General features: G+C 40.7%; 1 protein-coding gene across 2 annotated transcripts in view; it reads right to left on the bottom strand.

The window, feature by feature from the left end:
- F13A1 (coagulation factor XIII A chain) overlaps positions 1-23750 on the bottom strand; it is a 155736-nt gene that overhangs the window by 61172 nt on the left and 70814 nt on the right. For both annotated transcript variants that reach the window (XM_045551634.1, XM_045551635.1), the window contains 4 exons: positions 23453-23571; positions 20935-21042; positions 4956-5130; positions 2315-2453 (listed from right to left, as the gene is read on the bottom strand). In XM_045551634.1, coding sequence (XP_045407590.1) covers positions 2315-2453; positions 4956-5130; positions 20935-21042; positions 23453-23571 — 541 coding nt within the window. The remainder of the gene's footprint in view (positions 1-2314; positions 2454-4955; positions 5131-20934; positions 21043-23452; positions 23572-23750) is intronic.

Below are 23750 nucleotides of genomic sequence, written 5' to 3' on the forward strand. Positions count from 1 at the left end.
CGAATTGACAGAAATAGCATAATCATCTTAGGACACTGGGCACCCCTCTTTCTCTGACTGCTTTGATGTACTCAGGTTGATGGCAACATATTGCCTCCAAGAAAGTCCAGCTGTGTGACTAATAACCAAGGCAATGAGAGCAGCTCACACTCATGAGGCACCTGTTATGTTCTGCTCTGTGCAGAGGGAAGTCGGAAATGTTGTTGTTTCTGCTTTAGAGGAGGAAAGAAGCACAGAGAGGTTGTGCCTTGCCCAAGGTCACCCAGCTGGTCAGTGGCAGAGCCAGACCTTGGCCTCAGACCTGATGGATCCCCTGATCCCCACGCTGCATGGTCTGGGTGTGCCCCGAGTTGGGCTGGCATCAGCCCTGTGGTCAGTCAGCATTTATTGAAAACCTACCACGAGCCAAGCTGGTGGAGGGAAGAGGAGCCCAGGGCAGTGGTTTGCAGGGGAGGGTGGGTGAGGGTCCCAGACCAGGGAGCACGGTCCCAGGTGATGGGATGTTGAAGGAAGGCACTGAAAGAGCAAGGATGTCAGGGACAGCATTCAGAGCAGGGGGCTGGAAGGGGAAGGGGTGACCAGGAGCGAGATCGAGCAGCTGCACAGTTTTGTATCAATTCAGTTTAGGGCCTGGGCAGCTGTTTGTTGGGTGCCCCACAGGGACTCATGATGGGGAGGAATCTCAATCAAGGAGCAGCGAGGGATAACTTTGAACTGCAGCTTCCTGCAAAGGCATTGGGAGGGAGTGTGTGTGTGTGTGTGTGTGTGTGTAAGGAAGGGCTGTGGAGTGGAGAATGCCAAATATTTCTCATTTTGCCATTTTTAACTACCACAGTGGGCTTTTGGGGCAGCTATTTTGGTCTGTTTTTGTCATTCCATATACACACAGGGCTGCGGTACTGCAGCTCCGCAGGCTTAAACGGTTCTTTAAATTTCTGTTCAATTTACAGAGGGGAGGTTCTGTCTTGCCAGTGCTCTTCAGCTTAGCACTCAGCTCATCCCCTTCCAAGGAACTGCACTATTTTTCATTCATTGTAGCACTTTGCCACTAGCTCAGCAATTTCCATCTTTCAATGTTCTCCAGCGAGCATTTACCAGTCCTGGAGTCACTGCTGCCCCTACAACCGTGACCTGCTCCTGCATCACAGGGGAGTTCAGGCACTTCTAACTTTTAATTTTACTTAAAATGAGCTTATAACTTCCCACCACCACCATGTGGATGCTTTTACAACTGACAGTGTTTTAGCTTTATTATTTGTAAACAGCAACTGTATGAGACACATTTTTGGCTTAGAGATTCTACCTAGTTCAAGGTCTGACAACAGCTGAAATTATGCCCCAATTTCCTCTCCTATAGACCTTCATAAATACCCTTCCAATCTGGATTCAGGATTTTTACCCCCTCTTTAGTGTTTTTATTTGTAATGAGGAGGGTTCCAAGGAAAAATAAAATTTCTTTGGGATCTTAAACTCCCTCTAGCCATCTCATGCTATACCCGTTCACGGCAGTGAAAGGACCATGTGGTTGGTATTTGGAAACAATTCCAACTTGCATTTCTATCTCTGGGTGGAAGGTGAGGAAACAATCAAGAAGAACCTTCCTCATCTTTACATTCAAAAAGCAATCCTTTGAGGTATTTTCATCATTTGCACCCCCATAATATGCTGAAATAAAAAATAAAAAAAAAATCAGAAAAAAAAGAGCAATCCTATATTGCAGAGGTGAAAAAAAAAGGTTGTATTAATAGCTAAGGGTCAGAAGTGCTTGGGTCTATTCCCAGCTTATCAGATGTGTGACCACAAGCAAACCTCTCTGGGCCTCAGTTTTCTCATCAGTAAGTGGAGATGTTTAATAGCACCCACCTGATAAAACTGTTGAAAGAATTAGGTAAGATGATGAACACACAGAGACTGGTACCTAGTAAACGATTCATAAACATTAGCTGTACTGCTCCCAGGGCACCGACACAGAGCGCTTGGCTCCAATACTTCTGCCACTAGCTGTAATGTTAATGTGCTAAGGTGAAGAGAACTAGCATAAGCATATGTATCAGCCAAAACCATGGCCTTTTTTGGTGGTTGGTGTTATAATGGATGATTGATTTTTATTGCTAAGAACCCAAACTAACTGTTCAGGAACATTTCTAATTCATTAGCTAAAAAGAAAAATTTGCCAATCAGATATTTCTGCCTGTGCTATTGAAGGATCTTTAAAATAGAAGGGAAAGAAATATTAGACTGAGCCTGTCTTGTGATAAATGTGCAATGTCACTATAATTTGATATCAGCCAATGCTCTTATAAATCAAACTCACCACACCGAATCCTTGGTGAGTTTGGAATTCACGTTCCCATCTTCTTCCAGGAAGATGTCCATTTGCAAATTGGCATCGTTATCATGGGCTGAGAAATAATTGGTAACAATTCTTGCTGGTATTCCAAGGCATCGTAAAACTGTAGGAAACAAGGACAGAACACAACTAAACACATCACCGAAATTTAATAAATACATAGGGAAAAATCCCTTCTCGTATGGGATCTTCTTCTTTACCAACATGGAAAGCCCCTTTGGACAAATTGTCTTCAAATGTTCCACACTGAAAAAGGGTGACCTTTCAACCCCATGGGGGCTTTAGAGAGAGATTTTGGTGCAAAAACAGCAGTTGGTGCCAAATGCAGCCAACTGGAATAGAATCTCAATAACAGGGTCCTAATTGTTTAATTTCTAATGATATGATCATAAAATGAATATCATCTTAGTCCAGTGATTGGGCTATGTTCCTGAAAATAAAAATTTTAAAACCCAGCAAAAAAGGAAGTTAGGAATTTAGAGAGCAGGTACTCAGTGGCATTTGCTCTCCTGGCTGGAATTTGCTCTGTGACACTCAGTGGAGGGTGACACCACAGATTCATTTTAATTGTTAGATAATAAATTACCTGGATACATCTCTTGCCATATGTACCTATTGATTAAACTTAATCCAAATGTCCTCGCTGGCTCCCCGGACACCAGACATCAGGGCTCATTGAAAATAATTCAGCTGACAATTTTAAGATTAATGACTTGGCCTGCCTTTTTTTTTTTTTTTTCTCCTTCAGAATAGTTTAGCATTTTTAACCAAAGACTACCCACCTCCTCCAATAGAACAACCTTGGAAGTCCAAACTTGAGTCTGGTAGAGACTCCAATGTCCTCCTCCTTACAGGACTGGACCTTAACATCTCAAACAACCATGGCAGCCACCAGGGGCCTCCCTCCCCCGCTTCCTCTGTTCACCTGCAGCCCTGTTCACCCTGCTCTTGCCAAGGAAACGATTGCCACTCTCGTTCTGCTTCTGGCTGAACGCCAATTCACATTATTACAAAACAGGAGTTGGTCAAGACTCTACGTCATTCATAATTTTAAAACAGGTGAAGGTTGACTTTGAAGCACCTGTTCCTCCTTCCCCCAAATTTCCTGTTTGAGTTTACTCTCTCGGCAACCTCCCCACAGTGTGTTTCTGCCTTTTCCTAATTTACCACCAATGACTGTTTTCAGGCATAGATCTGATAACCCTTTTATACCCGAGGCACAGATGGATGTAAGGTGTATCTTATCTGATTCTGGGCTGAAGGAATCACACTGGGGCAGTGCCACTGTAGGCCTCGGGAAGACCTGGGTCCTTCCTGGCTTCCTAAAATCACTTCACAAGAGTGGCTGCCTCTGCTGGGCAGCTTCTTCCTGGTCTCAGCTTGGGAGCCTGGAGGGAGGGGACAACCTCCACCGTTTAACCCAACACGAAGTTCAGGCTTCTAGCTGGAACTTTAGAGACCAGGGCTTCTAGAAGACTGACACTGTTGGCCTTTATTGCTTCCAGAAAATACATATTCCTTTAGACCTTAGGTATATTTAAACAGCTAAGGAACTTACCTTATTCAGTTTGATGCTACAGGGAACAAAACTCATGTTTTCCTTCTACTTGGATCACTGACTAAGGCTTAGACTGCTGTAATGTTGAGCCAAAACTGATAGTTTCATAATCATTTTTTAAAATGGTCTTACTCAAGCCTCCAGCCCCTCTTTGGTTTTTTGATTTAAAAAATGCTAACTAGGCAAAACCTTCTTTATTGATGATCAGGCAGAAAGGACACGACGACTTGAGTTTAATGTTTCTCCAAGGCTGTAGAGACGGCATGTGAACGAAAATCATTACCAAGGATGAAGACACACTGAAATAAATGTATTTTTTAAAATATTCACTGAATTAATTGCAACATTGTCTGGGCCTGGAGAGGCAAATGCCATTTTGAAAAATGATGCACGAGGCTGGAGAGAATAATTCTGTTCCCGTATGTTTTCCTCTACAGATCGGATGTTGGGTGGATTAAAAACTACAAGGGAAGTGGGGGAGGTGAGATTGTTCACTACATTCTGATTGACGGCTCAGGGGCACGGGACACACGTAAATATGGAGCTGAGACCACCTGCCACAATCCCCTCCATAGCTGGGACAAAAATTTAGTGGCTATATTTACAAAACTTCTCAACAATAAATAAGCAAATAAACATTTGAACAACTTCTCAATAACAAACACACAGTATATATTGTTTCTTCTTATTATTTTAGGTTTTCCTATTTCAATCTTTTACAAATGTGGTTATTGAACAGAAAATGGCTTATCTTCCCCAACATCCTCACATGGCTCCTGTGACTCTCCGTTCCTCTGGGTGTCAAATGAAGGATTGTGTGGGAAATAGTCCGTCATTCTTTCTATAAAGATTCTGCAGTCAGAGAGAAACTAGGAGCATATTTGGCCCAGCAGAACTTAATTATGCATTGACTACATCCCAGAATGCTCTCCCATAAATTCTATAGTGCCAACAGGGGCTGCTAAGTCCCTTTGCCAGGTTATAGATAAAATGTCTTGAAGTGAAATTTCCTATACATTAAAAAAAGTCACACAGTTTGATACTCACATGTGTTAAAGACACCAGCAAAAACCCAGCACTGGCCATAACTGACTGGATTTGCAGAGCTCTTGTATTCCAAGAGAATGTCAACACTTCCGGTCCAGGCTGATGGGGGGACGCCATAGGCATAGATATTGTCCCAGGATCCAACGAGGACACCTTCATCATCTTTGGCATTAACCTAAATGACACCATGAGAGGTGAGAAGGAAGTAAGTTCATCTAGAAGAGTCTTCTCTCCCCAGACTATGGCATGGGGCAAGCCAAGGCTTTCCTGGTGCCTTCCATATGTTCTGGGCAGAGAAAACAGTCCCACTTCTGTTCAATTCATTGTTATGTTGTTAAGAAAAATGATGAAAAAACTAAGTGTGTGAGGGGAGACCAAATAACCAAGACTGCCTCTTGAATAGCATCCTATTGTGTAAGGTGAAGCTGAATAGCAGGTAGGAAGGGCCGTGACCGCTTCTCTGCAGATTGGGAGAAAGTACACAGAGGGCACTCGGTTTGAGCTGGAATATTGCTGGGGAATGACATGAGGAAGAAGACCTGCAAAAGAAAGAACTCAAGGAGGGATCTTGTCTTGGTGGAAGGAAAACTCAAAACTGACAACTAAGAAAGTAGAGGTCTAACGGTTTTTGACTTTTATTTTGAATGGCAGACTCTAATAAATTGAAAAAGTGAACAGACGCTGTCATCGGAACCATTAAGAGTTAGTAAGAAAACAGATTCCTGTGGGAACCTTACAGAGTTGGTTTTTTAAAAAATATTTCACTTAAGCACTCTATGCTTGTTTAAGGTGATTAAAGTTTTATAGTTTTGATAAAAGGTATTTCCATTTACATAAAGGGTATTTCCATTTACATATATGATTTAAATACAGAGGAAACTTAGCAGTGCAAAGTAATCTTGAATATTTGGGAAAAACTTGCTGTGCCTTCGGACTATACCCATCTAGTAGCAGAAGACCTAAAATACAGGAGCAAAGACCTTTTATCTTTAGACAATAAAACAAAGGCCAAGAAGTAACAGTTTTGAGGCATCCTGCCAGCTTTTTCTGAGTACTGCTGAATCTACGTCTCTTGTAACTTTCATCACCTTTAAATATAGTCAGAAGAGTCTAGGTGGGCAGCAGTTGAAGTTTTTCCAAAAACTAGCACTGCTTCAACAATTTTAATAGTTGATATGACAGTTATTTAGAGCCTTGCTACTCAAAGTGTGGTCTGTGGACCAGCAGTATTGAGATCCCCTGGAAGCTTGTTAGAAATGCTGAATGCCAGGCCCCTTCCAGACCTCATGAATAAGCATCTACATTTTAACAAGATCTCCAGGTGATCTGTGTGCACATCAGCATAGAAGCACAGGTACGGGTTATGCTGAAAAGACATTAGCAAGCAATGTGAAACACATGGTTGAAGCATGTTTGTTTGCATTATGAAAACTACAGAAGAGATATATTAAAACGGTGAGTTTTTTTATGTGTTCGCTGCCTCCCAGCTAACAGTTCACCCTCAGCACCTGCCCAGACCCCTCTCTTTGGCTTGCTGCATTTAGTTGTAGAGGAACCTGCCTTTCTCACTGGTTCAAGAGTTCTTTGAGAACAGAGAAAAAAAATCTTTGCCTTTCTGAATCTAGTAACTATTAGCAAAGTGCTCAATAGTTGTTCAATAACAGCTCGTATAGTAAACAAGTAAAGAGGTATCGTACATCTGAGTGAGAATAAGAGCTTCTCCAGAGAGATGGACAAGAAGCCGATCAGTGGAAGTAAAGGTTCTTGGTATTAAGACAGAGAAATGCACAGGTAGAGTGGGGGCCCAAAGGAGGTAGTAACCAGTCAGGTTGGAGGGTGCTGTGGTGATGGTGTTGGGGGCTTAGGAAAGGAGATGACATGCAAGCTGGCCAGAAAAGGTCATCTACGTGGTGGAAACAGTTTGAATAGATGCTCGGTATCATGAAAAAATACGGCAGGTTCAGGGACCTGCTGGGAGCTCTGCATGGGTAGCATGTAAGTAGGCAATATTGGATAAAACAGAAAATACTAGAAGAAAATACGTAAGATGTATAACCATCTTCCACTGTGAATAACAACCCCTCCACTGAAATGTGAGATTTACTCCAGCCCTGAGCGGTGTTTCCCAAAGAGGGTCCTTCTGGGGAGTGTTGTCTAGAAGATTTCATTATTCAGTTTGATTAGGACATACTATTTTTGGCTCAGTATCCAGTCAGGTTAAAGAGAAGAAAAGTTTTAGTAACTACCCAGTTAATTTTTCCAATGCATAAAAATATAATTCTTTGGAGGTTTGTAAGAGACCTTGCTCAACTAATGGCAAACTCGTGCCTTTGATGCAAACTTTGACTGCAGCCTGTAGAGTCATGAAATGACTGGAATATAGCAGGGTTTAGCCAAATCTTCTGGCTCTATTCATGATTAATATTTCTCTTTGCAGTTGGATTGATTATTTAAAAGTCTATACCTATCATAATAAAGCCTGAAGAGTGTCTTGGTGGGCTATGACGGGGGTGGGTAGATTCAGCTTTGAACTCACATTACCATTCCTTTATCATTGAGAAATATAATAGGCTCTATGAATCTCAGAGGTAAAGGTTCCTAAACCATGGTTCTGATAACTGATTTTCAAACAGATAGCCATTAATTAGAAGGGCTATTTATAGCATAAGGCTGAACTCAATCAGCTAAGGGGAGGAGTAAGAAAAAAAAGCTCTGTCCTCTGCAGACCTTTTAATTGTTAATGCTGAGCTGTTCCCCTGTTGCTAGATAAATCACAACTCTCATTTATTAGCATTTGGCCAGATTAGCTACTGTTTTATAATTACAACATTGATTTCTGAGGAGCTCGGAGAGATAAGTAAGTCTTTAGTAAGAGATGTAAAGGGTTAAAGTAATGTCTCCCTCCCTAGACAATAGGATATGTTTGGGGGACACTTCAAGGGCATGCTGCTCCTTTTTCATGCCACATTTGGCTGTTTTAACACCTTAGCATGAACGCAGGGTCTGACTAGTGGCAGAATGATTTCACTCTTGGTCTTCTGTCACTGGTGTTCAAGCAGACAATACAAACCCAGAACTATGGACAGGGAGAGTTATTCAACTTCATTAAGGTTGCACTAAATTGCCCTCCCATAATACCTACAGAATTGGAGAAATGAAAAACAAGCCTCCCCTACCCCCTAAGTTGCCATCAGTAACCTAAGTGGCATGACACAATGCAATATACTTCAAAACATGGTGCCGAGAAAAGATGAGGATTATGGCATGGAGCAGAGAGGAAGCATGGCTCAGCTCCTAACCCTAACCACAGTCCTTCAGAAGCCTTACCAGCAAGTCAACACAATCCTGAGATTTCTCATTTACATATCAAAATCTGGAAAGAAACAAACTGAATCAAAATGCTGATCTTTTTCTTGTTATGACCAGAATGGGAGAAGAAGCCAGCGAAAAAATGTCTGCACCTTAAGAAAGGTAGAGATTCTGAGACTACAGTGGGAAAGTGATACAAGACCTGAGAGTACCCTCCATGGGAATGAGATACACCCAGGTAGGGAGAGTGGATTCTGGAATGAGAAGTTTAACAGAATCTTAAGAGAAACAGCAGAGCCTAAGTATTCTAGCAAAGATAGCCCACCTCCTCAGCTAAACTCCCTTCCTCACTCTAATCTCTCTCAGAGTACTAAAGAGTAGATAAAATGAAATACATTGGCCTCAAGTTAGAGCCCAGAGGAAAGATCAAATGAATTTTATATCAAGAAGAGAGTCAGGAGTTCATTTATTAGAGCAAATAAAATACCTGGAAAAGAGCTATTCAAATATGAGCGTGAATAAAAGGAAAATAGCAGTGGGTGGAGAGAGAGAAAGAGAGAGAAAGAGAGAGAGAGAGAGATTATGAAAAAATCATACATAGAAGAAAACAAATTAAGGAACATAAAGAATTTTCTCACAATCTCTTAGGAGATCACAGACCAAAGGGAACATATTGAGGATCAAGTTATAACATTACAGAGCTAATAATAAATTATAAGCTGTAAGAAACAGAATAGATAACTGCTAAAAATAAAATTAATGACACAGAAGAAAAGTTTGAGATAATCAAAGAAAATGCTAATGAAAAGACAAAGAGATGAATTATTTAGAGAGAAGCTAGTAGTTCCATAGTTACAGCAGACAAAGATGATACAACATAAGGATAATTAGTGTCCTTAAAATAGAGAACACAACAAATGAAACAGAAGGTACATTCATGATGCAAAAAATTTCTACTTAATTGAGGAAAAATTGAATCTATACACTGAAAGAATAATCTGTGCTACAGAGTAATTTGATGTAGAATGTTTAATGCCAAGGAATTTTAATAAATTTGAACATTAGGATAAAGAAATAATTGTTTAGTCATCTAAAATGTAAATTAGCAACAAGCTGGGGAATCAGACTGCCTTCAGGCTTCTTCATAGTACCATTCACTGGCAAAGCACTTTCAATCATTAGTTACATAGTTCTGAAAGAAAGAAAGGTTGTCCCAAGAATACTATGCACAGCTGAGATCGTGTGCAAGTGTAAAGGAAACCAGCACACATTTTCAGACCTGGAGGAACCAGAGAACATAGTACCCAGCAGAACCAAACTACTTGAAAAGTGGTATCAAGATATTATGTTTAAGGGCTTAATCAATCAAATAAAGAACCCAGGAACAGAGTCTCTGTGGTAAAAGATTCAGTGGTGAAAAAAGTCCATGCAATTTAAGCATCTTTGAGAATTATAGTTACAGACAAATTTTAAAATTTGACAAATAAAAGCAATAATCACCTTAAGAAAAAAATTAGACATGAAGAAGAAAAGAGGAGAGGAAGAGGAAAATGCTAATGTTTCAATGTGTTGGTCTCTCATAGTTAATTGATACCATCTAAAATTAAAACATAATTTAAAAGTACATAATTACTTTATTCTTTTAGTGGTTTTCATAATTTTTTAATAATCTCAGAGGCCCATTAGGAAATGAGAGCTCTTGTAGTGAAGAAACATTTGTTTAAAGTTTAACAATTTCTTGTGTTGCAATTCAGCTTTTTTCCTATTAAAATGAAATTTACTAAAATTAGACAAAACTTAAAATTAAATACAATTGAGTACAAGTAAATGTAATATTTTTAAGTTGGATGACACAATTTGGCATAAACACAGACACAGATCAGTAGGACACATAGAGAATACAGAAATAGATGCATATAAATACAGTTCACTAATTTTTCACAAAGTTGCATGGGCAATTTTATAGATAAAGGATAATTTTTTTAACAAATGAGGCTAGAGCAATTAGATATTCATATGCAAAACATGAGATTTGATTCATACCTTGTACCATATGTAAAAATTAGCTTGAAATGGATTATAGACCTAAATCTATAACCTAAAGCTATACAACTTCTAAAAGAAAGCACAGGAGAAAATTGTGTGACTTTGGGTCAGGGAAAGATTCTTTAGATATAATTTAAAGCATGATCCATAAAGAAAATATTTATAAATTGGACTTCATCAAAATTAAGGACTTTTCCTCATTGAAAGTCACTATGAACAGAAAGAAAAAAGAGCAGCATAGGGTTGGGGGAGAAAGTGGAGGGGAGAGAGAGGCAGATATCATGAAAAAAATCATGCATAGAAGAAAACAAATTAAGGAACATAAAGAAAGTACTTGTAAATCACATATCTGATACAGAACTGATATCCAGAATACGTAAAAAAGACTTGAAACCCAATAATAAGAAAACAATCTAAAAACATGAGAAAAATAGTTGAACAGATATCACATTGAAGAAGACACATGGTTGGCAAATAAGATGCTCGGCATCATTAGTTACTAGGGAAATGCAATTAAAACCACAGTGAGATAACACTACACACCTGTTAGTCTAAAATTAAAAAGACTGATCATACCAAGTTTTGGGGAGGACGTGGAACACTGGGGACCCTTACATCCTGCTAGTCGGGATGTAAAATGCACAGCCACTTTGGCAAACAAAGTTCCTTAAAAATTAAACAAACATCTACCATATGACCCAGCTATCCCATTCCTGGGTATTTACCTAAGACAAATAAAAGCATACGTCTAGACAAAGACTTTTACATGAATGTTCCTAGCTTTATTTGTAAGAGGTAAAAACTAGAAATGGCCAAAATGTCCATCCACAATGGCAGTTTATCCATCAATGGGCTGCTACCCAGCAATAAAGAGGGATGAGCTACCGATACAAACAACAGCAGAGATCAATCAAAATTCAATAAAGAAGCATAAAAAGAAGCCAGACTAAGACAGAGTACATACTGCATGATTACGTTTATATAAAATTCTAGAAAACACAAATCAATGCATAGTGACAGGAAGTCAACCAGTGGCTGCCTGGGGATGGTACACAAGGCAGAGAGTGGCTGAAGGGAGAAATTACAACAGGGAACTTCTAGGGTGCTGGACACACTCATTATTTTGATCTTGGTGATAGTTTCATGGGTGCACATACATGTCAAAATTATCAAATTGTTCACTTTATGTACATTTTATTGTCAACTATATCTCAATAAAGCTATAAGAAGTAACTGTAATACTTTTTAATTAAACTAGCATCTAGAGTATAATAATATTTATGATTTTAAAATTATTTCTCCTGTATAATTCAAAGGATAGGAAGAACCTTAAAGCATGACCCACACCGGACTTGGCTCCAATTTTGGTCACTGGGGCTTGAGCAGATTCTAACTCGACACTGACAGATAAAGAAATGTGGCATTTCTTGATTCCTCAGTTCCTGTAGCACAGACCTTAACATTTTGTACAGTTACTATTTTTCCTACTTCTCTTTAAATATGTAAAGGTATTTTTCTTCTCCTGTGTGCACATTTTACATGGCTATGATGAAATGACTTTTCTCCATTATAAACCTATTATATTCTGTTAAATTTCATTTTTAAAAGTTATGTTTTCATAAAGGCTTGGAATTCTGTAACTCTTTTAGAAAATAGTTTTATACCTAATCTTGTCTATACTAGTTTGTCTAAGGCCACTGGATATAAATTTCGATTTTAGGTAACATGAACTAGGTTTAAAGGCCTAGAGTTAAATTTGGGAAGGAGAAGAATTATTCCTTGTAGAAAATCCTTCCTGGGTTTTGTGACTCCTAAGTCCCAGCTACAGTCTGGTGGTGACCAATCTGAAACCTATCTAGGTGCAAGTGGTAAAGTGGACATCAAATTGTGCCCCATGGCATGCTAGGGTTTTGAGAAAGAACCTCGGTAGGTACTGTGTTGGGGGCTGGGCAGGAAAGGACTGAGTGTTGGTGGTGGGGGCTTCAGGCAGCACCTCTCTTCAGTAACTGCTGCCCTGCCTTTTCTCTTTTGGGTATTTGGGTTAAATTGATATTCGAAAAAAAAATTCTAAAAAATAAAATTTGAAAACCTTTTGGTCTGGGAACACAGAGATCTATTTCTTGTGCCTGCTGTTCCATTTGCCAAGTTATGTGCTAAGGCTTGGCGGGGAGAGGAGCTGCAGGTAAAGTACTCTGACAGGTTGTGCCATGAACAGGCAGCCCAGCAAAAACGCACAAGAGAAAAGAATGGAGGGGCTGGATGGACAGGAGAGGAAACGTGCAGAGCAGGAGGAGGAAGGAGAGAGAAGGATGGCAAGGGAGGAAGAGGGGGAGGGAAGGAGCGGCTGAAGGGAACCCAAAGTGGGCAGAGCCGTGCCCACCCTACAGCGCTGCACTGGCTTTGCTCCTTTGCTATCCCTCTGTCCTGGGCATGCTGGCCTCAGGGGACCGGAGCGCACAGACTGCACAGCTGGGAGGGAGTGCTGAAATGCGTCCCTGTGTTTCAGAAATAGCCTGCATGATTACCAAATAGATGCAGCATTGAAACCTCATTCCAGGAAGCAATTCGGGGAAAGGAGACATTTAGATTGACTGTGATTATCACATTCGAGAGATGGCTTGTAATAAATGTCTGTTTTTCTCCAAAAATATGGGGAGAGCAGGCATAAGAAATGTAACCTTAATAATTGAGAAACCAAGCTGTTTGTCCACAAATGAAAACTTCATTATAGGGCTGGCTTTTACCATAACAGAAAAAGATGATGTCTGAACAGTTCATTGTCCCTCACTCCCCCCACCTTAAAGAGAAGGACTGAATCAGACAGGGCATGTAAAAGGCATTATATCTGTGCTCAGGCAGGGAGGACGGGCAGAGGACAAATCCAGGGGAAACGTGACATCGTGTGTGAAGCAGTGGGATCCGGCAACCCGAGACACATCTCCGGTGCTACCACTGACCCAGGGTAAAGTTATTTAGCTTCTTGATACCTCAGTCTCTCCATCTGCACATTGGTTATTTGTGGAATGGATACAATTTCTCAAAACTGGCTATGAAAATACTTTCTGTTGGGTAAATTCTATTTTCCCACTGCTTCCAATATATTTGTCAATTGTTAAAACTCTCCAACAAACAGAAATGAAAATCCCTGGTGAATGAGGTGACCTTCTGGCATTATGTGTAGTTGGAAATGTATTAGAGAATTGTCCTGACTCTGTACTTTCCCTTGGTCATTCCAGAATTGTAGAAATGCCTTCCATTCTTAGGAACACCTTGACTCCAACTTTAAAGGTTTTAAAAAAAATCTCTTTAGAGTTGGTAATTTAGTATTTTACCCTATTGGAGATTTTCCAGAAGTTGCCACACTGGGAGCTCCTACTGATTGAGATGTCTCACCACTGGAAAGGTTACCCTTTTTCTTGTTTTTGTTTTCTTTTTCTTTTTTTTTTTTTCAGTTCAGGATATTATGGGGGTACAAACATTTTGGTTACATTTAATGCATTTGCCTCACCTAAGCCAGGGATATAAGCGAGTCCTTCATACAGTGTGCTCCACTTCCATTAGTTGTGCGTTTACCCCCACTCCACTGCCTGACCAGCACCCAGTGAGTACTACTACCATGTGAGCACCTTAGTGTTGATCAGTTAGTACCAATTTGATGGTGAGTACATGTGGTGCTTGTTTTTCCATCCTTGTGATACCTCACTTCGAAGGAAGGGCTTAAGCTTTATCCAGGATAATATAAGAGGTACTATATCACCATTGTTTTTTGTAGTTGAGTAAGTACTCCATGTTATACATATACCACATTTTATTAATCCACTCATGTATTGATGGGCACTTGGGTTGTTTCCACATCTTTGCAATTGTGAATTGTGCTGCTGTAAACATTCATGCGCAGATGTCTTTATTATAGAATGTCTTTTCTTCCTTTGGATAGATGCCTAGTAGTAGGATTGCTGGATCAAATGGTATTTTTCTGCCATCCCAAACTGAGGCACGTTATTCCTGACATGAATCATGGAGAGAGACAGTAGCAATTTAAAATAAAAGTTGATAGGGTTGGAGACCCAGAAACTCTGGACGGGGACTCAATCGATCATGGAGCCTGTATCTGGCAATGGCCACCAGCCTGGGAATTTTGACCTCTAGGCATCTGCAAGTTAGGATGCAGCCGTGTCACTGTCACTTACAGAACACCAGATGGAGGTCGTATCTTCATCCTCACAAAGGTGGCACCAAATCAGTCAGTGTGGTCACACTGGTTATCTGGTAGTGAACATTATCACCACCATCGTCAGAAGTTCTGATTGGCAATTATTTAAATCTGGCCCAAGAAGGAGGAAACATTATCATTACCTGATCATGATTTTTCAACAGATGAAATTTTTGAAAAAATAAGATCCATACTGGGAAATAAGACAAAGCTCCTCATGGTTTAAAAAGATCAGAGACAATGGCCATTGAGCACCTGGGTCCTCAGATTTCTCTATGACAGTTCCCTCCAAGAAAGGGAGTTTTAGCTGCTTTATAAACCAAAGAAGCACTTAGATTTTGCTTTGTAAATGTTTTTAAAAATTATTTTTAAATAAAACTGTTAGGGAACTACACTGTGGTTGGTCTATATGACCAGGGAGTAGACTTTCTGTGTTTATTTCTGACATTAGACTTCATTTGGATGACTCAGTGGTGAAATTTATAACTCAAGTGAATTTTTAAATGTAATCTGAATATTTGTAAGTAAGGTTTGTTGCATGGAGAGGTTTGCCGAGTGTGAGGCTTCCCATAAGATGGCCAAGTAAACAACTGGAGGAAAATAAAAAGCATGGTTTTATAGTAAGCCCCCTGTGGAGCGGCTTGGCAACGTATCAAAGTAGTGATATCACTACTGTCTTTTTCAAGGATGGAAAGAAAAAACACTTTCTAAATACTGGGACAAAGAGAAGGGGAGGAAGAGATGGACTAAGCCAAAATAACTTTATTTTCAGTTTATCTGCGGGATCACAGGTGCTTGGGGATCAGAAGCACTGAGTCCATTTCATCTCAAAGGTCCACAGTCGCTCATCTCGCGTGGGCCCCACGAAGAGCCGGGACCCACCCCCAGCTGCGGCCAGTTTGATTTACTAGCTGGAGTTCAAGATGTTTTTTATAAAACTAAAGAGTACATTGAATATCAGTTGGTTAAAAAGGTTCAATCATGATTTAGTTCCCCAAAGGCACAGTCAGAGCAAAGTATTAATGGGGATTAATGATGGCATTGTGGTTCGATATTAGCAAAAGACCAGGGTTAAAAATAAACGTGGCATCTCAAGGGAAGCTGGAAAGTCCTATCTGGCAATAGTATAAAGCACTGGAACTTTAAAATATATAACTGTATTGCCATTTTTTTCTCCTCTCCTACCTTTTAAATTTTCCCATTAATATTACCTTTTTTCTTACTGTAATTGAATCAAAATACCATGAGATCAAGTAATTGTAAATGTTGGGACCCCATGGAGCAAACTTAGGTAGCGACAATCTTATGTTTTCTGAATTGCAAAGCAAACAAGCCCCCAGAGGAGCAAACTACCCCCTATGACATTTTTCTCCAGTACTTTTGGTGACTGGCTATTCGAATCCAATTTCTGCTATGGAGAAAGGATTTCTGTGCATAGTAACACATTTGTTATTGCTGTGGGTCCTTGTCAGCCATTCTTCCACCTTTTCATCCAACATCCCAACACTTGTCAGGCCAGTGCTTAGTCCTGGGAAAACTTCGAGCTAAATTTGAGGGATTTGCTTTCCCATACAATAATCCTGTATGTGCTTCCATGAGAGATTTTGCCATGTTGTGCTGAAATGTTCTACTTACTAGTCTGTCTCCTCTACTAGACTGTAAGCTCTGTGAAGGGAGAAATGATGTTTTGTTGACAATTGTTCCCCAGTGCCTAGACTGGTAGATTCTTAGCAAATAATTCTTGAATGAATGACTTAATATTGAGTGTTTTACTGTCACCAGTGTCACCACCACCACCACCACCGTCACCACCACCCTTATCATCACCACCATCACTACTGCCACCACCACCAATACCACCATCTTATCATATTTGGTAACTGATCCTCTCTGGGCACTTTTTCTCCAGGGTCCCAGTGCCCTGACTGTTTCGAATCCTCTGATTTACACCTTTCTTTACTTATTCTCCTATTTCAAAATTCACCTTATCTGGGCTCCATTCCCTTGGGGCTCACTGTTCTTTCCTAGCAGACAGCTACTCCATTTGATAGAGTAATTGTTATTGGTAATAATGTGTTGGTAGTGGCCCTCTAAGGTAATATGATCAGAGAGTAAGGACAGTATCTAGTTCCAGCTCAGCCACTTATTTGCTGCGTGACTTTATGCGAGTGACACCACTTCGAAGGGCCTCTGCTTCCTCACTTAGGAAACCCCTGGAAAGTCTTCCTCATCTCACTTGCTAGCTCCGTGCTTATTTCAACACAGATCTTCTATTGGTAACGTCTTAACCAGCAGGAGCAAATGTGGATGGAAGTGAGATATTCAGGGTTTTCACAGTGAATATATGATCAGGTATCTGCAGTAACAGCAGCCATTTCAGCAGCAGCTGTGTCTCCCTGGGGGGAGTTCTCTGCCCACAGTTGCTGCCAGATCCAATCAGTCATGGGCAGAAACAGGCACAGACAGGTAACCACCCTGCAGCAATGCCAGGTTATTGTCACAGTCTTCCCCTTTCCCCAGGACCATGCTGTTCTTGTCACAACATGTCATGCCCAACTGTTCTGATAGTCTGACTGGGAGCTCAGAGTCCATGTCTGGCTTCCTCACAGCAACTTCAGGCCAGCAATGGAATGCTTTATTGATGCCATGTGAGTGAAGTCAGTTTTCAGATGGCACAAAACATCCTTCTTAACTTTTCCTGGCAATTTTCCTGGTGGAGACTGTCACATCAGAAATGCGTTGGAAAGAAAACAGCAATCAAGCAATGCAATTTAAAGGAAGAAGTGTAACTTTGGTCAAGTTTCTTCTTTTTTCTAATTTCTTCTTCTTTTTTTCTCTCTTAAATCAATCTGCAGTATAGCTTTGGTAAAATGCACCACTCAGTATTTAGAAGAGCCTAAATAAAACTTAGCTTATGTAAGGTTATAACATCTCAGGCCTAATCCCCAGACAATGAGAATGCAGGAGATTTGGATTTCTGTCTCCTGGGAAGGTCCTATAGCCCGAGGCTGCCCAGAATGTCATAAACTTATCCTACTTTTACATCAAAGTGAAATAACAGCAACTCAAAATAAGAACAAGGGAAGATACTGAATTTATAAAGGAAAAAAATAGAAGAAAGGAGAGCACTGTTTTGAAGAATAAAAGGATATTCTTGATGCCACTGGGAATAACAAATGTGGTTTGAGCACAGAGACAAAATTCATTTTAAAGATGAAGATGTGAGGCAAGGAGAGGTTAGTGATTTATCCCGGGTCACATACGAAGTTAACAGCAGACCCAGAACCAAGGTCTGAGCGGACACGGCTTCCCACATGAGGCTGCCTCCACTTTCTCTCCAACAGAAGAATGAAAACCAGGGGCTTTGAATGAGTTAAGATCGTCTACACAGGCAGGAACAGAGTGTTATTTACATTCCACAGGCAGAGAAACTGAGCCACGGAGGGGTTTAGTGCTATGGTCCTCACTAATGGTGATTTTTACCCCCAGGCAATATTTGGCAATATCTGGAAACATTTTTGGTCCTCACAACTGGTGGGGGAAAGATGCTACTTGGATCTCCTGGGTAGAAGCTAGGGGAGCTGCTAAACATTTGCCAGGCACAGGACAGCCCTTACAAGTCCAAGGTGGTCTACCGGACAGTAAATGTTTTTATGTGGGGATTGTACACTTAAAATCCAGATTCATATTATTATTATCATTAAAAGGTTTGCACAATTTGGGTTATCTTTGCTTTTTTTCCCCTTTCTTAGCATCATCCACCCACCAGTTCCCTGCAAACTCCTTGCCAACGTTCAGTGCCAGACTTGGCCTTGACCACAGTAAACAAATTTGCCTTTGGAGCCCCAGACATGTGCTCCTGTGCCTTGTCTCCATTCAGCTCCACCCTCTTCAGACACCCCAGGAGGGCTGAGCTCCTCAGCCCCACTCTGTCCTGGCAACCCCTACTCTCAGGAAAGTTCCGCCTTCCTTCACTCTCATCATGAACTGAAGTCAATGTGTTACCATTTCTGGGAATTTGCATGTCACGTGTATCTCTGTTCCAGCATTTATATCCTGAGAAAGGGATTTGCAGCCTCAGTGACCAGGCTGGGGAGAGGTTTGAGAGGAACTCAGGAAACAACCGTGCAGCAGCCTCCATTCTAGCTGGGCCAGGCCCACTCCTGAGAAGACATCTCCCCAGGAATCGGGGCTCTGGATGGACTCCTGCAACTTCAAAAAATTTTCTTCCTGGGCCCTCTAAATACATCTTTTCATATTTTAGGGCAAATCTTTAATTGAGAAGTCTAAAAGTTTTTTTGTTCTTTATTTTTGTTTAACTACACTCAGAAATTTCACGATAGATTTATGGACTTTTGAATAGGAGAACAACAGCCCTAATGGCCAAAGAAGAGTTGATCTTGTCTGTCATCTTTTTTATAGATTTTTGGAGTCTCAATATGTTAGTTTTTAAATTCATTATAACTGAATAGGTTTTGAAAAGATTACAGCAGATAATAAGATGAAAGGATGTTGAAAACTATCAGCCACGTTGCGTGTGCATACAGTGGTGTGACAGCAATAGCAATACTGCTCTAAATGGCCCAGGCGAGCGCTCTACCCTTTAACACCCAAGGCCTCCCCCTCCAAAATAAAACCAAACCATTCTCCAAATAGATTCTCTCTGTCTAGTTCTAAAACCTTTAATTGAAATATACATTTTCAAAATTAGAACTTCATAAGCATTATATGATCAATAAAATTTCAAGGCAATTGGCATTAGGATTATGGCTTGTTCATGACTTAACAGCGTTCTGCTTAGCCACGTGCCACCACAGACAGCACTGGGTCAGCTGCTTCACGTTCTCATCCCTCTTGCACTGGCTTGTGTTAGACAGTGACTTCTGATTTCTGGATTAGTAAAGATACAGATGCTGTGTGAGTAAGCTTAGGCTGATGAGCATGCCATTTTAGAATGCTCAACGAGAAATTAATTTATATTAACCACTGCTAGCTAGCGCTTCCCTCCTCACCGCAAACTTGCCATGGTAACTTCAAAGAAGAAGAAAAAGGGAAATCCTGTCTGTGAAACAGGAAAAATAGTGATTGGCTGCAGGCCTAATATACGGTGTTACATATGGTTATTACAAAGAGATTCCTAAATTCTTTAGAATTCATTGTTGTCTTTTCACTCTGCAACAATAAACTAACAGAAAACAAAACTGCCTTTAGATGTTAGTTTCTACTTTTGCTTTTTAAGCTCCACTGTTTCTTAAATTTGTATGTAGCTTAGTTATTAATAAAATAAAAACATGCCCTCTTAAAAACTAACCAGAAATTACATTTCACAGCATTCTCAGTCTAATATTTTGTGTGAACAATATTGATTTCGTTTAACTCAAAAGGGGGTACAAAACCAAACTCAAAGATAAAATGCTTCCAAAGAGAGAATTTTTTAGGAAACTTAAGGAAATCTGTAATATAAGAATTTTTTTCTTAGTCTTTGATTGTATGAAATGCCACCCAGCTTAATGTTTCTTCAGGAATATTCTACTCTTGCGCCAGATTTGATATGCCTTTCTGCACCAAGGACTGGTGCTATGTGCTGGGTGTATCAGTACAGTGCAGGACTGTGCAGGGACTCCACCCCACACTGAATCCACGTCCCATGCCTTTCCACTCATGGGAGTTTTATCTCCTCTCTCAGCAAGCTATTCCACTGAAGGATCTTTGCATTCCCAAAGATGTTTCAGGATCTCCTGCAGAGAGCAACATGTAAGGTAGAAAATGTCTAGATTTGAGGTCAGCAGACTTGGGCTCTAGCTGATGCTTGTCACTGGAGAGCTGTCCTCACCCTGTGTCCTAACTTGGAAAAGAACATGAGGTCTGCATGCCCATCCTGCTGACCTCACAGGATAACCACCAAGAATCAATATCCGCTTCATCAGTGAGGAAGCCGGGTGGTGAGGTATCATTGTAATAGGAGCCAGGAGTATTAGATAGAGTCGTTCATTTTGTTACTCTTACTATGACATGAGAATGAAGAAAACCTGCATCTCACACATCTTCTTCTGTACTCCTTGATATTTGATTGATAGATTGTTTGATTATAGTCATTGACGTTTTTGTCATGGTGACTTCTCAGTCCCTAGGCAAGAGGTTCTTAAGAATAACTGGCCTATAGTATCTGATATCTATCACCATTTGTCTGAAGCCAAAGAAACATACCATATTGAGAAGAGAATTGTGTTTTATAGCACACGACAAGCCCAGGGAACTCCAAGAGCTACACTGGGTGTCATAAGCCAGAATCTTACAAATAAAAGTTTGTTACGTATAAGTCATCATGTCAACAGCTCTGGATGAACTGGCATCCAGACTGAGGTGAAGGACATACGTAACAGATTTTCGTGGTCACTAACTGTTGCTTACCATTGCAGACCCCACGCGGCTGACCTTGATGGGATTCCCCCTACCGGAGAGGTCCATCTGTGCTTTGTCCATCACGTACAGGCAAGCGTCGAGGATGCCATCTTCAAACTATTTGGGGGAAACAAATGAGAAACTACGTAATGTCCACTCTGCAAACAAGATATTCTCTGATGAAAAACAAAATGAAACCACAGCCTAATTTTCAGAAATGTGTCTGATACAGTAGTCTCCCATAACCTTGAGTATGAAATATTAAAGTGAAAGGAAGGGGACATCCTCTTTTATTTTTCAGTGAAGTGAATAAGAACATAAAAAGCAAGCCAGAGACAGTAGCAGAACTACCCGAGAGCTGATGTGCTCAGGGATCATGAACTGACTTGAGGCTCTCAGAAAGTGGTACAAGTTAATTTAGAAGATCTCCCCAACATACTGGCTCCAGCACCCAAGGTGAAGGAATGGACGATTGACCAAAGTCAGGCCAGAGTCTCAAGACTTCCCAAGTAACACAAGTCCCCGTGCATCTCAAATATAAACGGCTTCCGGATGTACGGCAGGAAGGTACTTCAGGCCTAGTTAGCTGGACCCAAAATAGTAGGAGATCTCATGTAGTAACTGTGCCTCTAAGGTTTTTCCTCTTCTGAGACAAGTTGGCTGCAAGCTCAAGGAGAAGGCAGAAAGTCCTGGAGAAGATTAATTACACTATCCAGGGAATAGCCTGGTACAAGTTCAATTTCCTTAGAAAGAAATGCTAGCCAAAGGCAATACCAGAATTTTCTTAAAAAGGAATAAAAAGCAAACTAATAAAATGGCAAGATGGGGAGATTTTGCCTACACTGTAGCTCGCTGCAATAGGAGATTTCCTTGAATGCAGAAACCTTGCCTAGTATCTACCCACATACTTGTGACAGAAACCACAATCTTAATGGCTAATTACCATGTAGTTATTTATTAAATGCAGTTAGAATACCAGCTCTGGGTGTAGCCCACACTGATGGGATGGATGCAGTAATGGGTAATTGTCCTAGTTCTTCGGGTATATAAATACCTTACTCTGGTTCTTATTAAGCAGCAATTCTCAGCCGTGTTTATGGGTTACAATAGCAACTAGCTGGAGAGTTAAAGAGGTAGTCACAGAACTAGTGGTTTCCTTGCCTCACTGCAAACAACTGGCTTGGTTGGTTATTTTTGCTGATGAACCCAAAGGCCTCTTTGAATGACAGCAGATGCAGACAGTGCCTCTGCTTGAGGGTCCCCACCTGAAGGCATGCTGTCCAGGGCATGCCCAGACTGTGCAGGGACACTTTCCCGGTTCTCCTTGCTACATGTAGTGATGCCTTTTTCCTTTATTAGCTTTCTACAGATTGTCACATTGGGGCCATAAATAGAATCGCTAAGCTAAAGGCTAAGAATTGGGGACAGTAGTCAAAGTTTGCACGTCACTGAGGAAGGGGAGGGCGTGTAACCAGGGAGCCAGGCAGGAATCCAAAGACAGGGGAAGTAAATGTAGATCATAGCTTGGCAGGACATCAGAAATGCAGGCAGGCAAGTCTGAGCACTGGGCATGTAACCCTCAGGAGTCAGGGTGAAGATGCTGGTCACAGAGCCAGGTAGGCAGGATGGCACAGGCACCAATGGTCAGGCTGGAGCAGTGGTGAGGACACAGGGAGATCCCATATGGAAGTCAAAGCAAGGGACTTGGAGCCAAGAAAGTACCATGGGACCTGGTGCAGTCAGATTCTGTGAAACTGCTGCCCTGGACACCCAGAGCCCTGAAGCACAAGCCCAGTCTCACCAGCCAAAGCTCCCTGGGAGGTGGCACATTTCCCTCCTCTCATGTTGCTGATTAAAATCACTTTTGAATCACAAGATATGTATTCATTTATGGAAAAAATGGTAAAATATCATTAATTTGCTCCATTGTTTAAGATACCAAACTGAAATCATTTGAATTATTGAATATCTTTAAAGAATATCATTGCCTGCTTTATATCTAGATGGTAACTTGAGGTTGCAGCTGATAAAATGTTTCTACAAAGCCCCGTGGGCCCTTCTTTGACAAAATGGTAGCACTCTTTTCTAATTAGCAGTATCCTAGACTAATACTTTTTAAAAAAAGTTATTTCTTGGAGTTGGGCACTCACCTTGCAGTATTCTTTGCATCATTATCACAATGCTTTTCTATATAAGAAAAGGAAAACTTCGGTCCATTCTAGGTTGAGCTAATGAGATTTCACTGTACTAAGACGCAAAAGCATTTCTCAATAGAATGCCACATTATCCATAGAATCTCTTTGCTCTGTAACATTGTAATAACCACAGATATGTGGTTTCAGCTGATAAATTATTCAGTTGTCTTTATAAGTCTCTACTGCTATACTCTCTGCCTTGGAGTCTCAGATCCTGAAAAGCAGGAAATTGTGCTTGTCTAATATTGATCTATGGCACCCTGCAGGGATACACGTGACAAAAAATATTAAGTAAAAATATCCTTGACAATGACAGATTTTAAATGGCTCACCTGACCATAGCTCCAGCTTCTACTCTTGATCTCATTGACATCTCCATAAAAAATTACCCCGATGTCATTCAGGACATACTCTTCTTTTTCTTTCTCATTGTCCAGATACACAGCATCCTCTGCATCAGGATTTAAACATAATGACCATTACCAAACCAGACTCTTTCCAAATACCTGCAAGTTTATTTTGTTCTTAAACTGCAATTTAATCAATTAAATGAAAAAATGTCTTTTGTTTCGCTAAGCATACCTCATTTCCCAACATTTTTAGCAACAGTGAACATCATCAGCACCAAAG

This window comes from Lemur catta, chromosome 5 (assembly GCF_020740605.2).
Source record: "Lemur catta isolate mLemCat1 chromosome 5, mLemCat1.pri, whole genome shotgun sequence".
In the NCBI taxonomy this organism is placed as follows: Eukaryota; Metazoa; Chordata; class Mammalia; order Primates; family Lemuridae; genus Lemur; species Lemur catta.